The 16624-nt window shown below is 46.5% G+C and overlaps 1 protein-coding gene across 4 annotated transcripts in view; it reads right to left on the bottom strand.

The window, feature by feature from the left end:
* The window catches only part of RGS3 (regulator of G protein signaling 3), a 132600-nt gene extending 116999 nt beyond the window's left edge, over positions 1-15601 (bottom strand). The window contains exons 1-2 of one of the 4 annotated variants that reach the window (XM_082697060.1): positions 15520-15601; positions 3084-3263 (exon numbers count right to left, since the gene is read on the bottom strand). In XM_082697060.1, coding sequence (XP_082553186.1) covers positions 3084-3186 — 103 coding nt within the window. In that variant the 5' untranslated portion in view covers positions 3187-3263; positions 15520-15601. Of the gene's footprint in view, positions 1-1409; positions 1671-3083; positions 3264-15519 lie in introns of those variants that run through there. The other 3 variants (XM_082697062.1, XM_082697054.1, XM_082697063.1) reach the window with 3 other exon arrangements.
* Positions 15602-16624: the final 1023 nt, after the last annotated feature.

The raw sequence follows: 16624 nt of genomic DNA, 5'->3' as shown, positions 1-16624 counted from the left end.
GCAGATGCTTCACCAACTGAGCCACCCAGGCGCCCCGATATCTTTACTTTTAAATCAGGACACAGCTAAGGTAATAGAACCTCAAAGCTTCTAAACACTCTTTCCTGATGACCCCAGCTCCACCACTTTAGGTCACCCCAGAAACCTCCTTTGTCTGGTAGGCTCCCACATCCCAGTGGGATTAACAGGAACTGCCTGCAAGGGTCGGGGAGATTAAAGGACATAAAAAAACTTGACACAAGGCACAGCACATGGTAAATGCTCAACAAACGGCGGTGGCTTCATTCCTCCCACTGTGGCGCTCCACCTGCTAGACCAGTGACTTCCAGGATGCCACACCACAGGCCACTGCTGGGGGCAAAGCCACTGCTTTTCTACCACTCCCTCTGCTCCTAGAGAACGGAGCGGAACCAAGTGTGCTGATAGAGGTAAGCTTGAGAACAGAAGAGCCAGAACCCCAGGGAGGGCCTAACTTCTGGGCTGTTCTGTCAGTGAAATCTGGGCAAAGTCCTGTGTGTTGCAGTAACGACCCCAACTTTTATAAAGAAAATGTATCCAAATTTAAGAAAAAAACAACAAAAAAGTAGTGCTGGACAAATCCTCTCAGAAGGCTTGAGCTCAGGTACCAAGTCTGGCCCTGGCTCCCCAGGATCTGGATCTCCGGTCTCCACAGAGGAACTATTACCCACTCTCCATAGGGAGTGCCAGAACCAGGGAGGACACACACAGCCGTGAAGGCGGTGGCGATCTCTGACAGGGCTTTCAGCCTTATCATGGCTTCTTGGGAGGCTGGACTTGCCCAGACCGTTGGGGCAGCTGCTGCCCAGCTGCTATTTGGGGGAACCGAGGCGAGCTAGCAATGGTTTTGGGAGCGGTGGCCTACTGACCATTTCTTTCTACCTCAAGCCCTCCAGGGCAGGCCTGTGACCCTCCTGAGAGGCTGGTCACTCCTGGAGAAGAGAATTCTCCTATATCAGCTGCGGGTCAGTGATCCACCGTGCAGTTGCCAAGGTGTGCCCCACACCTGTCCTAAGGGAAAGAGGATGGAGGAAATCTCCAGATGTAGTAACAAGACGGTGATTCAACCATGAGCTGCTGGCTAATGGGAAACTCCAGTGGGGCAAACCGGGTCTCTGAAAGAGGGATGGAGCTGTGATGATTCCGGCCCAGTGAGGCAGGAGCGGCTGCACTTGGCACCACTGTGCAGGCAGCAGGTGGTGGCCGGTGGCTTGCTCAGCCTGCCCCCCACCACCACCCCCCCCCCCCCGCACCCCTAGAGGAAGGGGCCAGAGGAAGCAACCACTGCTTCTAGCCCCACACATCACGAGGGTGGGGGGTGGTGAGGGGGCTTTCCAGGCGCTGGGAGTAGGGTGAAGCAGCGCTGGCAGCCAGCGGTCGTGGGCACTTACCAAAGGTGGTGAGGTAGAAGGACAAGTCTGGGTGGGCACGCCGGCTCCCGAGGGACACACGGTGCAGGGAGCGCTCCATGGCCGCCCCGCCGCAGCCGGCCAGGACCGCCTGCAACCCGAGGCGTCTGTGTTGCTCCCCTGTAACCGAGGCAGCAGGTTCACCCACCCCCGCCCCGCGCCGGTGTCCCGGAGGCGGGAGCGGGAGGCCGACTGCAGCGAGCGTTTGAATGAATGAGCCGGCGCGCCGGGCCCTGATTGGCCCGCGCTGGTTTGAATGAGGAGGTTTCCACCTGACCGATCCGACGCCGGCCCGGAGGAGGAGGCAGGAGGCGGCAGCGCCCCAACCGCAAGGGCATGGGCCTCAGCTGCAGCCGGGGTGGCCCCTCCTCCGAGCTCCCTAACGTAAGTCTCCCATCTCCCGGAGGAGCCAGAAGTAACCGGGCAGCCACACCAGGGCTCCCGGCTCCAGGCCGGAAGTCCCAGCCCCAGGTGAGGCCCTCGGCCCCTGGCGTGTCCACGCAGGTGGGCTGGCCTGCTCGCCCAGCTCCCCCAGGCCAGCAATTAGCCAGGTTTGTAACACGCTTTGAAGCTCAGACCTGTAATCACCAGACTCAAGCAAGCGCAAAGGAGCATCTTCCTGGCCCGGCACAGTAGGGTTTGGAAAACTGTTCTCCGTGCTTGGACTGGCTGCCCCCACCAGGCTGCAGCCCCTTCCCAAACTCTGCCTCCTCTTGGATGGGAGCACCCTGGCACAGGTCCAGGCCAAAGCAGCTTGCTCCAGCCAACCTCACAGGCCCCCATCTGCAGCCTGGCCCTGTGGAACAGGGCAGCGTCGGAGGGGACAAAAAGCATGGGATGCAGGGAGGCTAAGTGCTTTCAGTCTCCAGAGCAGGTGCCAGGAGGCAGAGCTGGAAGGAAGGTCAGGCCCTACATGTCTCTGTCAGCAAACATTCGTGGGACACCTCCTGGGAACAATTTCACACCAAGACATCTGCTCTGCAAATCTCTGACTGTTGCTGCTGTGGGAGGGAAAGCTGCTGGTCTTATGTAAATCTAAAAATGGGAGGTGTTGGAAGTTGCCAGATGGATATCTGGCCCAGGGATCCACTCCAGACAAGGTTGGAGGATGCAAGAGAGAAAGTGGGGAGAAAAGTTATATGTATTGCGTACCAGGAGCCAGGGGCTGAGCTGGGCAGTTTACACATATCATCTCATCTTCACAGTGATCCTAGGAAGTATCAACCCCAGTATACCAGAGATAAATCTGAACCTCAGGCAGAGAGGGTAGGTGACTTGTCCACAGTTGGTAGAACTTAAATTTGAACCCAGGCCTGTCTGCCCCAAAGGCCATCCTCCATCGTTCTTTGGCCTCCATCCTGCCTCATGGCCAACAGCAAGTACAGGTTGCAGACTTGCCTCCTCGAGTCAGGAAAGGAAACTTGAAGCCACAGGGCCAGCTGGCTACCAGCAGGGAGCAGAAGCTAGAGAAGGAGCCCCCAGATCAGCAAACTGGTAATCAAGTGCAAAGGAGCCACATAAAGGCCAGTGGACTGTTTGAAAGCTGGCACATTGTAAAGCCCTGTTCTGCCCTTTTCCCAACCCCCATTCCATGAGCACAGCCCATAGCAGGGGCAAGCCTACTCCCCTGGCCCTAACCAATGACAGTGGACATACCTGCATGCTCGACTTGAACGTGCGTGATTCTCCTCCTGGCTGGGGGAATCCGCATCCAGGCATCCTTTCTGAGCAGGGAGGTATGCTGGCCCTGCTGCTCCATCCAGCCAAGGATAAAGGCAACCCCAAGCTCAAGCCACAGGATGCAGAAAGGACACTGAGGCTGGAGTTGTTCTAGAGCTGCAGGAACAAGATAGGAACATGAGTTAGGCATGATCCGAGGATGCCCCCTGAGAGAGGTGTTTATTCCCAGTAAGAGTTAGAAAGCATGGCATTCTGGAGCCAAGGCAAAGTAAGGTCCACAGGGAAAGGGAGAGCGATATGCCCAAGATGGCAGTGGTCCCTTTCCAGCTATGCCACGGACAACTGTGGAGCCTATCCTGGGGAGCACAATCTGGGCTCAGGAAGCCGTGAGCAAAGTACAGACACACCTTCAGGTGCGTGGGACCCCAAAGGGCAGGATAGAGCTGTACTATCTGAATGTGGCCTGAGGGGGGAAAGACTGAAGCCCACACTAGCATCTCACCCCCACTCAGGATAAAGGCCCACTCAGCAGCTAACCCATTCAGTTGGAAGAACCCAGTGCCATTCTGATCCTGAGCTGACCCCTCTAGAGGCACCATCGCTACCACCTTCACCATCAACATTAAGGGCCCTTTTACTTAGTAGAACACTAGACACTTCCTTGTCTTAAAGAGGGAGGTCATTCTTGGGGCACCTGGGTGGCTCAGTCAGTTAAGCAGCGGCCTTCAACTCAGGTCATGATCCAGGGGTCCTGGGATTGAGCCCCCGCATCAGGCTCCCTGTTCAGTGGGAAGCCTGCTTTTCCTTCTCCCTCTGCAGGCCGCTTTGCCTACTTGTGCTCTCTCTCTCTCCATCAAATAAATAAATAAAATATTTTTTAAAAAGGGGGGGGGGATAAAAAAATAAAAAAAAAAAAAGAGGGGGTCACTGTTTTCTCAGGAGAGAAGAGGACAGAAGTGAGTGGGAGCCTAGGCAGTGCTGCTGCAGGAGAAACCGAGCCTGTTCACCCACACTACTATCCAAAGGGGACATCCAGAAAGGGTCGTAGTTGAGGCCCTGCTCTCCCCAAGAAGACAGGCAAGTTTGCTGACCAAGTCTGTCTTTCTGGCAGGCCCTGAGCACCCCAGCACACCTAGGCAGTGGGCCTCCATGTCTCCCTCACACCTTACTCACACCCCACACATAGGCAGTATACTACAGACACAACACAAACACATGTTGCACACACTCTACACACATACACATACATACCATAACACTGCCCATGTACACCCGTGCACAGATACACCATAGATGGGGCATCTGGGTGCTCAGTCAATTAAGCACCTGCCTTCCACTCAGGTCATGATCCTGGGGTCCTGGGATAGAGCCCAATGGTAGGCTCCCTGCTCAGTGGGAAGTCTGCTTCTCCCTCTCCCTCTGCTGCTCCCTCTGCTTGTGCTCTCCTTTCTCCCTCTGTCAAATAAATAAAATCTTAAAAAAAAAAAAAAGCTGGCAGTATATTCATGATCAAGTGTTCTTTATTCTAGGAATGCAAAGATCATTCAAATGTAATGAGCATATTAGTGTTGAGGTTGACAAACTATGCTTACAAGCCAAATCTGACCCACCCCCTATTTTTGTACCAGTGGACTAAGAATGGATTTTACATTTTAAAATGGTTGAAAAAAATTAAAAGGTTTTTTATGGCCATAAAAAATTTCTAAATTTTAAATTAAAAAAAGAATTTAGGGGCACCTGGGTGGCTCAGTGGGTTAAGCCGCTGCCTTCGGCTCGGGTCATGATCCCAGGGTCCTGGGATCGAGCCCCGCATCGGGCTCTCTGCTCAGCAGGGAGCCTGCTTCCTTCTCTCTCTCTCTGCCTGCCTCTCTGCCTGCTTGTGATCTCTCTCTGTCAAATAAATAAATAAAATCTTAAAAAAAAAAAAAAGAATTTAAAATATTTACACAATATATGACAAATATGCATATATGAATCAAGAAGTCTTACAAATCAGTAAGAAAAACATAAATGTACCAAAAGACATGAATAATCATCACACAAGAGAGGCAGTGTAATTGACTAATAATGCATAAAATACTGGTAAACCAGAGAAATTTAAAAAAAAAAATCATCTGCCTCCAGGAAGTTCAAGTATTTCTATTAATGAGGCAACTAAGGGTCAGAGTTGTTAACTGAATCAGGTTGCCAAAGCAGCAAGTAAACAGTGGAGAAATCAGAATCCAGCCAAAGAATCACTATAGAATGTCGTCTTTCCTACCAGTCCTCCTACTCAGGATGACTCGGTTACAAACAAGAGGACTAAGACCTCTGTGGCTACTGATGCATTAAAATCCAATTCAAGGGGGGCTCCTGGGTGGCTCAGTTGGTTAAGCATTTGCCTACAGCTCAAGTCATGATCCCACAGTCCTGGGATTGAGTTCCAGCATCGGACTCCCTGCTCAGTGGAAAACCTGCTTTTCCCTCTCCCTCTGCCTGACACTCCCCTTGCTTGTGCGCGCTCTCTCTCTCTCTCTGTCAAATGAACAAATAAAAATCTTTTAAAATTAAATTAAATTAAATTCAAGGGACTCCTGGGTGGCTCAGATTAAGCATCTGACTTTGGCTCAAGTCATGATCTCAGGGTCCTGGCTTCAGTCTCCCTGCTTGGCAGGAAGTCTGCCTATCCCTCTCCCTTTCCCCCCTCCCCTGCTAGTGCTCTCTCAAATAAACAAATAAAATCTTTTAAAAATAATAATAAGGGGCACCTGGGTGGCTCAGTTGGTTAAGCGACTGCCTTTGGCTCAGGTCATGGTCCTGGAGTCCCAGGATCAAATCCCACATTGGGCTCCCTGCTTGGCGGGAAGTCTGCTCCCTCTGACCTCTTCCCTCTTATGCTCTTTATCTCTCTCATTCTCTCTCTCTCTCAAATAAATAAATAAAATCTTTTAAAAAATTAAAAATAATAATAAAATAAAATCCAACCAATGTTTATGAAGCTAAACACTATTTTGTGCTGAGCCTCACACTTGTCACCAGGATTCTAGAAGTGAACAAGATGGAGCATATGATCTAGTGAGAGACTTGGGTGGGCATTACAATAGAGGAACCATCTTGTTGACCTGTGGCAACACAGATTAACTTCCCATTTAGCCTGGGGAGCTGGGTGGGCTGAGCTGGTAAAGGAAGTCAGAGAGGACTTTGCAAAGAAAGCAACCTGAAGGATGATTTAGCCCAGCAAAGGAAGTGAAGAAAGGGTTACAGGCCAGGGGAAAAAAAAAAAAACAGCAAACACACACATACCCAAAGGCCAGCAAAGGAGAGCAAAGCATTGTTCATTTGAGGAACTCAGGATGGGAAACATGGTGGCAGGGAACTTTAAGTGTGGGGGTGGAAGTAATATGCAAAAAGGTAAACAGATACAAGCTTCACATATTATTAAAAGGAGCTTGGAAGGTGCTTCCCCAGATGAAAATCAGAGGCTGATCCCCCACCCCAAGAAAAGCAGAAAGGATGTCGGGTGAGCAGAAACTCTAGACATTACCCAGAGGAACTATCAAATATGTACCTCTTGAAAGTTTCAGAATTTGAATTTTTGTAGAAAGGAAATGGGTTTGGCCCATGTGCAATTATGCAATTTTATCCCTGGAGATTTAAAGACTGGGTTAAACCTGAGCCTAAAAAATTATAGGTCTCTAGAGCAGTTTTCATCTTTTTAACTTCAACCCATATTACGAAATCCATATTTATAATGGGAATCCAATGATATGCTGGAGACAATTCATACAGGCCTATGAGGGCAGATAGTGAAATTTTTAGGATTTTGCAAGCTCGCTGTTAAACATAGCCATTATTAAAATTATATTATGCAAACTAACAAATTCAAAATAAACTCTCAAAACTCATCATTTCCTGATTATTTTGTTATTTTTTTATTATTATCCATACACTACTGTGTAACTCTCCCCAACTCCATGTGCGGTGATGTCACACTGGTAGCTGGAAACCAACCATGGCGGAAGTATTTGCACTAAAGAAATCGGCAAGTACTACAAATCGGGGCTTTATTTGGTTTGTTGATTGATTGTCTAGATTAGGAAGCAACTCTATTTGCCAAAATACCATTTAAAACTATAGGTTGGCTACGGATGCAAGAGTTAGGAAAAAATCAGTGAAGGCATCCTATGACAATCAATTCATTATATGAAATTTACAACAAAGAATTTTTGTATATTTTATCCAAAAAAAAAAAAAAAAGGGAGCTGGGGCTTTGTCCTAAGAGCACAGGGCAGCAGTCATCGAAAGATTTTAAGCAAGATTCCAGAATGGGGCTTTAATTCATGCTTTAGAAAGATCACTCTGGCCAGAGTGGAAAAAAAAGAAAAAAAAAAAAAAAAAAGGATGATGGGGAAAAGGGGTGGCCTGAAGGTTGGAAAGATGGAAACAGAAAGTACTTAAGTACTTTAAAAAAACAAAAACAAAAACCAAAAAAAAAAAACCAAAGGAAACAGAGTCCTGTTAGGCAAAGTCTTCTCCAGGAGCCCATGCAGAAGATGATAGTGCCTGGAAGGCATGGAAAGAGGTAGAATCTATAGGACTTGGTGATTGGTTGGAAGATAAATTGCAAAAATGGAATCTTGGCTTGAGAAATTCAATGTTTAGAAGTACAGTTTATTGGGAGTGCCTGGCTGGTTCAACTAGGAGAGCATGCAGCTCTTGATCTTAAGGTTGTGAGTTCAAGCCCCACGCTGGGTGTAGAGATTACTAAAAAAATAAATTAAAAAAGAAAAGATGCCCACGCACCACCAAAGTGGAGGTATCGAGTGAGCAGTTGCAGATACTAGACATGAAGCTCAGGAAAAACATTTAGGCTAGACATATGGATGTGGAAATTCCCAGGAAAGCTGTGGGCATGGATAGGAGAGTCCAAGGACCACATTTAATATGAGAAGAAGGCTCAGGAAAGAACCAAGGACGGAGAAGACAAGCAGGGGAAGAAAGGCACGAGAGGGGTAAGGAAAGCCAGAGAGCGTATTAAGAAGGAAATAATTGTCAACCACGTCAAATACTGTTGAGAGGTCAAGTAGGTTAATAACTGAGAAGTGTCCATTGGCTTTAGCAACAAGGCAGTCATTGTTGACCTTCTATCCCAGAATAAAATGCTGGGAGGCAACAGCTTCGCATGAATGAAAATGTACCAAATTCACTCTAAAGGGAAAAATACCCTGGGCTCAAAGCCAGAGAATATTCTCGGGTCATGTTTTCTTCTCGTCCTAAATTTAACCAGCTGGAATGCTTTGTAAAGTGGTATTTTATTCACCCTTGAAATGCAGGATTTGCTTTTTAAATGTATGTCTGCAATTCGTCTTCAAGGTAGAACACAGTAGCTTTGGATTAGTGGTTCTCTACAAGAGCAACCTCTGGTCGCTGTAAGCACCACTGAGAAACTGTAATTTGCCTCAGATGCAGAGGACTTTGTTGACCTAAAAACACAAACAGGGTCTATGTGGGAACCAAGTAAAAAACTTGAGATTCCAAGTGAGCTGAGAGGTGTTGTTGCAAAGTAGAAGAAACCAGGATGTGAAGGCCATCTGGCTGTGGCATCTCTCACACCACTGGTCTCCAGGGTTGATTCACTTGGCCTGGTTGGCCATGTGGGTGTCCCCCTCTTCCCTCACTGTTCCGTGTGCCATGTGCATCCCCCCAAAGTTGCACACTTGGGCAGAGTGGACCACCTTCCTTGATAGAGGAGGGCCGGGATTCAGTCAGGGGTATATGAGTAGTTGTGCTCCGTTGCTAGTACCTTCAAACAAGCTCTCAAAGTACAAGAGACCAAAGCCCTCACCACCAGAGAATCGTAAAATAGTAGGTTGAATCCAAGGATAAAAACTAGAGATTTAAAGTCCAGAGAAGGAAAGCAGGGTCCCCAGCCTCTCCTAGAATGGCTCGGTGTCCTTGTAGTGATATTGAAAGCCCTTTCCAAGAGGCAGCCTCTTCCTGGCCTGCCAATAAGCAGGTTGGCCTGGCACAGTCAAGAGGTCCATAAGGGCCTCCCAAAGTCTTCTGAACTTAACATAAATCTCTGCCTCTGGCCAAGATGGAGTAACATCTTGGGACTGGAGCCAATCCAGGGATTGGATTTTCCCTCTCACCTGAAACAACTGAAAGACTGGACAAAAATATGAAACAACAATTTTAAGATATTATTAGACTTCAGACAACAAGGTCTCTGAGAAATAGAAAACCAACAAGGTGAGCCTGATGATTGCTCTGGTTTACTGCCTGGAGAGACTTGCAAAAAGGGAGAGGGAAGCTAGGCCATCCCCAAATCCCTGAGTTGAGGAGTTTAGGAGGCCAATGCAGCTAGAGTTCACAGGCTAGCATGTTGGAGAGGGAGAGCTGCACAAAGAGAGCCCCAGAGATCTGTAAAGGGTCTCCCTTCAAGTCCTTGGATAAGTGCTTATAAGCTCATAGGTGTGAGAAAAGTATCCCAAGGCTAGGGAAAGAACCACTCATAAGAATTAGAGGGAATCATCTTTGAGGCTCACCAGGCCAGGAAGACTTCTTATATTCATCAGCCACACTGGGAAGACTTCCTAATTCTTGGGGGCACTGGGTAGGGACTCAGAAGGGTTTTGCTTCAGTTGTGGGGAGTACTTAGCCCTGGACTGAATAATACTCTGGTACTATCCAAAAAAGCTTGAAAGAAAGACCCTCAAAGGATCAAAATGTTTCTAAGTGACATAACAAGCCGAGGAATATTTAGAGGAATACAAAAATACCCAGCAACCAATGAGGTAAAATTCACAATATCTGGTATCCAATAAAAACTTACAAGGCATGTAAAGAAGCAGGAAAATGTGGCTCATACTAAGAAGAAAAATCAAGCAATAGAAACCAAACCAGGAATGACACAGATGAATAGAAGCAGTAGACCAGTACATTATAATGGTTATTATAACTCTGTTTTTATGTCTAAGAAGCACCTTAAAAGCATGTTGAAACATAGAAAATATTAAAAAGCCTAAATCAAACATCTGGAGTTGAAAAATATGATGTCTGACAGGCAAAAATACACAGGATAGGGTAATAGCAGATTGGACACTTTAGGGGAAAGAAAGATGAGTGAACTTGAAAATAGAGCAATAGAAACCATCCAAAATAAAACATCTGGAGAAAAAGCCCCCCCCCCAAAATAAACACAAAGGGCATTACTGAGCCACAGGACAACTTCTAGCACACTGATACATATATAATTGGAATCCCTGAAGAAGATAGGGTCCAGAAATAGATTTGAGAAAACCATGGGTAAAAATTTCCCAAATCTGATGAATATTTCAAACCCACAAATCCACAAAGCCCATTGAATCCCAAGTGAAAGAAATATGAAGAAACCTACACCAAAGCACATCATGATCAAATTGCCTAAAACCAGTAATAAAGTGAGTCTGGAAAGCAGCCAGAAAAAAAAAAATTACCTACAGAAGAACAAAGATGATATTAGCCTTCTCATCAGAAACACACACTAGAAGACAATGAAGCAGCACCTTTATTGAAAGAAAAAAAAAAAAGCCAACCTATTTTACCCAGCAAAAATACCTTTAAAAAAAAAAAAAAAGGTGAAAAGGAAGATCTTCTCAGACTTCCCAAAACTGAATGAATTCATCGTTGAGAAAACCTGCACCACAAGAAATGTTAGTCTTCCAAGGCAGCAGGAAAATGATACCATCTGGAAGTCTTGATCTGCACAAAGGAATGTAGAGAACTAGAAATGGTAAACTACGTGGGTCCATACATTTCCTCCTATTTTAATCTCTTGGAAAGAACAATATAACTGGGATAAGGAACCATTGACTACAAAACATCCAGAGCTCCTTGCATCCTGGAACAAATGGTTTTATGCTGCCTTGTCTAAATTCTGACAAAGGAATTGCAAGAAGCCAACTCCAGGGGAGCAGTTTGCAAGCTAGCATTTGCAGTCACATGGGAGTGTGGATCTTACTTAGGGCAGAGAGTCGTTTAGATATCAAATGCAGCAAACACAGCTGAGGGCTGTGTCTGCATTCAAGCTGGACCTGGAGGCTTGTATAGAGCAAAGCCTATGTCTGGACCAGTGTCCTGTGATGGGGAGTACCCTTCCCATGGACAGTAGCAGAGCATACTGGGAAGAACTCTAGGGACAGAGGTTCCAAATGTTCTCCAGAGAAATTTCATGGGGAACTTGGGAATAGATCTAGGTGGGTTTGACTAGATCGGTAACTGGGAGAAGAAGCATGACTTCACATCCTGATCACTCCTGGACCCCGTTTTCTGCCTCCTACCACTCTACTGAAACTGTTCACTCAGAGGTCACCACTGACTTCCTAATTATGAAAAGCATGTGCCTGTTCTCAGTCCTCACCCACCTCCATAGTTTTCCTCCCACTTCTCTGATAATTCCTCTATTCTACAGCTCTTCCTGCGTTCTAGGGAGGCGTGTTCCCCAGCCATGCCCTTTAATCCCCTTCCCACCTCTAGATTCCCTCCCTCCAAGATTTCCTCTCCTGTTGCTACTCTGGGCTGTTCTGATGAGGACTCAGATCTCTCTCCAACCCCAGGCCCAGGGCCACCTCCGCTTTGCCACACTAAGCAACACTCTTCTTCCTCTCTGCACCCACTTCCTCCCTGACTGCTCACCTAAATTAGCCCTCATTGTCTGCTTCCACATCTTTCCACCCAATTAGATCGTGTGCAATGTTAACACAGTGACTGAGATATGTCTTCTTAGTAGCTGCCTCCTACCCACCCTAGCATCTGGCACAGAGTTTAAAAAGTGAGCTTGCCAGGAAATTTGGATCTAAAATCAACATGCAAGGCATAAATTGTGAATAACCAAATTACCTTCAAATAAGTCCTTCATCACCCATAAAATACACATGGTATTGTAAATCAGAAAGGGAATGGCATATTTGCCTTCCGCATCTCGCACTCCCTCTGGGCTGTTTTTTCCCTGAGTGGCAGAGCTGGAACAGCCCCCGCCCATTGCATTATACTCCCCTGTCACTCCTTCCCACTTGCGCTTCATTTTTTGGCCCTGTACATGGATTTAACTCCATAAATGAGAAGCATACAAAGCCATAACTCCATTGTAAAGGTCTGATGGAGAAATTCTTTTCTCTCTCCTTAAACTGGTTTTTCCTCTTGGCCTCCAGGTTTCTGATAATGACAGCCCTTCTCTGACTCGGGCTGAAAACTCCTTGGCTCCTCCCTCTCCCTCACTCCTGCTTTCTAGTTTCCAGGTTCTTGTTAATTTTTTCATGGGGACAGGCCCCTTTGTCTCTGTTCCATTGCTGCCCGCACACTCCAGGCCCTGGTCACCCCCCCATCTCGAATTCTATGGATAGCCTCCTGACTAATCTTATGGGCTTACTGGTCTCTCTCCAATTCGTGTTTTGCTGTCATCAGATTAACATTTCTTTTTTTTTTTTTTTTAAGATTTGTTTATTTGAGAGAGAGTGCACAAGTGAGGGGGGACAGAGGGAGAGGGAGAGAGAATCTGAAGCAGACTCTGTGCTGAGCATAGAGCCTGACATGGGGCTCAATCTTAGGACCCCAAGATTGCAACCAAAGCCAAAACCAAGAGTTGGATATCCAATCGATGGTGCCGCCCAGGTGGTCCAGACTGACACTTCGCAAAGCACTACTTTAGTCCTATCACTCCTTTAGTCAAAAGCCACGGATGGCTATCACACAGAGCCCACACTCTCCAGCCCAGCATTCAAGGCCTTGAACAACGGGGACACAAGCTGTCTCCAGCCCTACATTCCCCTCTTTCCAGACTGGAACACAACAGTCTTTGCTTGTCCCCCCGCCTTCTCTCACCTGCGTCACTTCCCTCCACCTACCTAAAGGCCACCTCCACAAACATCTCCACTTGCCAAAACCTAATAGCTTCAGATGGTAGCATCCAAAGTGCCCCTTTCTCTTCTCGTCACTATAGCTCCTTCTCTGTACCACTCAGCTCCCACTACTACATTGTATGTACCCTGAAGAAAAGAGATGTGTCATCTACAATTTTTATTCATTTGCTCATTCAGCATACACTACTGAGCATTTACAATGTGCCAGGCACTCCACTAGGTACTGAAGATTCACAGTGAAGACAGATGCCACTCACGGAACTCACGGTCTGGCTGTAGATTGTGGCGATGGATAAGCCGTGAACTCCACAGAGGCCAGGAGAGGAAAGGTAGAGAGGAGATCCTCACCCTGCTGGTGATCAGAAAAAGCTTCCCCAAAGAAGTAACATGTGAGCTGAGATCTACAGAATGGGTAGAAAGTTGTCAGGCAGAGGGGGAAGAAAAGAATTGTACAGGTTGAAACTAAAGTACAGAAAAAAAAATTTTTTTTTAAGCCTGGAGTTAAGAGAGGACATGACTCATTCTAACCTAAAGGAAAAAATCATGGCTAGAGCACCCAGCACCAGGGGGAAGCGGGGAGAACTGGGACTGGGGAGACAAGCAGGACCCACCCAGGCCTCAAACCTACCTTGTAAGGCTTGTGAGACAGGCAAAAGGGGTTGGGTTTGATCTGGAGTCTGAGAGAGAGTTTTAATTATCTGTGCAGATCCCTTCCAAAACAAGGCCATCCTTAGAAATAGTATAGATTAAAAAAAAAATCTGAATTTGTTGGTTTCACCCTCCCTGAATTTTTTTTTTAAGACATCTATTTATTTATTTGACAGAGAGAGAGAGAGATCACAAGTAGGCAGAGAGGCAGGCAGAGAGAGAGAAGAGGAAGCAGGCTCCCCGCTGAGCAGAGAGACCGATGCGGGGCTCAATCCCAGGACCCTGAAACCATGACCCGAGCTGAAGGCAGAGGCTTTAACCCACCAAGCCACCCAGCTGCCCCACACTCCCTGAATTTTTAAGAGTCTCATGCTCTACCGACTGAGCTAGCTGGGTGCTTCACCCTCCCTGAATTTTTAAACAGGCAAAATCTGATCAAAATAAATTTAGGAGATGGAAAACAGCATAAGACCCTCAGATAATTTTTTATTTTTCTACCCGTCAAATGCTGCCTTCCTCAGTCTCTGCCCAACGATAACTGTCAGGATCATCAATAGCTCCCGGTTTTCCCAAATTCTAGGCCTCTGGGAATGTTCGGGAATTTGTCACACCCTTGAAATAGTTCTAAAGTGTTCAAAGACTGATTCATTCATCAGAGCATTTAAATTGTGTCATATATCTCATTGGTGAAGTGTGTGTGTGTGTAGGGGCGGGGGGGTTCTCCATGTGCTCAACAAGAAAATCTCTTTGGTTGTGTAGACCATGGCCTCAGAAAAGTACCAGAGGCCTCCAGTCTTGGAAGAGTATCATTTTCACAATGTAATATCACCACCTAGTGGTCCCAAACAACTTCGCCAAGTGATCCAGAAAAATTTCTAGCTATCTTCCCAGGAATGACACTTCATCTCCCCAGAACTTTTAGTTTCTCTATCAAGATAACTAGGGGTTGGCTGTCATGTAATATGTATTCAGGGTTTGTTAAATAAATGCATAAACAGAAGGACAAAATCATCTCATACCCTGGTACCTTCTGGCAACCGAAAGAGACAATTTAGAAAGTCTTTCCCAGATTCCCTTGGATTCCCAAGGGCCTCTAATCATTCTTACCTAACAGCCGGAGGTACTTCTGTCTTTAATTTAGCAAACAATTCCTTCAGGCACATTTGAATAATGGATTTTTTTTATAAAGATTTTATTTATTTATTTGACAGAGACAGAGATCACGAGTAGACAGAGAGGCAGGCAGAGAGGCAGGCAGAGAGAGGAAGGAAAGCAGGCCCCCTGCCGAGCAGAGAGCCCGATGTGGGGCTCTATCCCAGGACCCTGAGATCATGACCTGAGCCGAAGACAGAGTCTTTAACCCACTGAGCCACCCAGGTGCCCCTTTTTTTAAGAGTCACTGCTACCCTGGCTGAAATCTGGACTCCATCCCATCAAAGGGAGCTTACTGTAACCCAGAAACAAGGAAGAACAGAGTCTGTTACCCCAGATGTCAGCACTGATACCAAACAAAGGAATCGCTGACCCTACAGCGAGGAGACTATGGACACAGACTGTCTGAGGACTCTTTCCTTGACTCTGTTCACGCACAGGTCAAACCAGCCAGGTGTCATTGGGAAGTGTGCTCAGAAAACATGGTGATCCAAACAAAGTGGCCTGCCTTTAGTAAGAATGACAAAGAACGAGAGAAAAGAAAAGAAGCCAGAGCTTTTTATAAGTATCCTAGGACAATCTTCAAACTAGCTAAGTCTTAAGACCTCTTGTCGGCTTTAATGTGTAAAGTGGATCTCCAAGCAATTCTAGCTAGATCCTCCTGGCTGCTAGGCCTTCCTTCTCCTGATGCCCATGACACAGGTTGTGCGGAAATGGCAGTTAGCAACAGTTACCTGTTCCTCTTCGCTCAGAACATTGGGAGGCTAATTCAAAGTGTTCATGAGTGCTTCTTCCCCTCAGTCCATTCTTCTCTACATGGTCTCATCTTTCCTTTCTGATGAACAATGTCCCAGGCTCCACTGAGAGGGAATCAAAGAGGTATCAGAGTTCAGTGGATGAGAGGAGCAAGGACCCAGGTTCTAAGCCCAGCCCCCTTTCCTTGCTGGCCTTTGATTGCTGGCAAATGACTTAACCAGGTCCTGTGGTGAAGGTTGTGGACCAACTCTACGGGTGCCGCTGATAATGTAATCATTGTAGATTTGTATATTCATTGAGAGAATTTTCAACAGGTGGTAGTAAAGTGTCTTTAAGGATGCTTTTTTTTTTTTTTTTTCTAATTCACCAATTCCCAAGTGAGTTATTCTCAACCCTGGATTCTGAGCCTCAGTTTTCTAATCTATAAAATGGAAACAATCCACATTATCTATAGAGTTGGCCAGAGAACCAACTGAAATAGTGGGTATACACTGCCTTAAAGACTGTATTGTGGCATGCAGATTATACTGCCCTAAATTCTGTTAGTGATTGGAGGGATTGGTGTAAGAAAGGTGAAACAGGTTTCAGCCCACAAATGGTTTTCCTCCCTTTGAAAACAGAAGCAAAGGCCAGTGTTCAAATAGCAAACATCTTCTCATTCAAAATGATTTAAGGAGCGCCTTGGTGGCTCAGTGGGTTGGTTAAAGCTTCTGCCTTTGGCTGGGTCATGATCTCAGAGTCCTGGGGCCTTCTGTCTGCTCAGCAGGGAGCCTGCTTCCCCCTCTCTCTGCCTGTCTCTCTGCCTACTTGTGTCAAATATATAAATAAAATCTTTAAAAAGAAAAAGAGAGCACTAGTTTTTAAAAAATGATTCAAAAGGTAACTTTGTACTCACCAACAAAACTGAAAAGAACGTGCCAATTTTTGAGAGTTGCTTAACTAAGTGTGTAGTTGGATTGGTAATAGTTAGAATTTCTCTTCTGAGTCTTCAGAAAAAACAAGCAAATGAAAGCTCAGCCCAGACCCCTCCTCAGCCTCACTACTGACCACTGGAAATCGGGGTTGCCTGAGTGGACAGGTCCA

This window comes from Mustela nivalis, assembly GCF_964662115.1.
Source record: "Mustela nivalis genome assembly, chromosome: 13".
NCBI lineage: Eukaryota > Metazoa > Chordata > Mammalia > Carnivora > Mustelidae > Mustela > Mustela nivalis.
The sequence above is the reverse complement of the archived record's forward strand: the minus strand, read 5'-3'. Positions and strand labels throughout refer to the sequence as shown.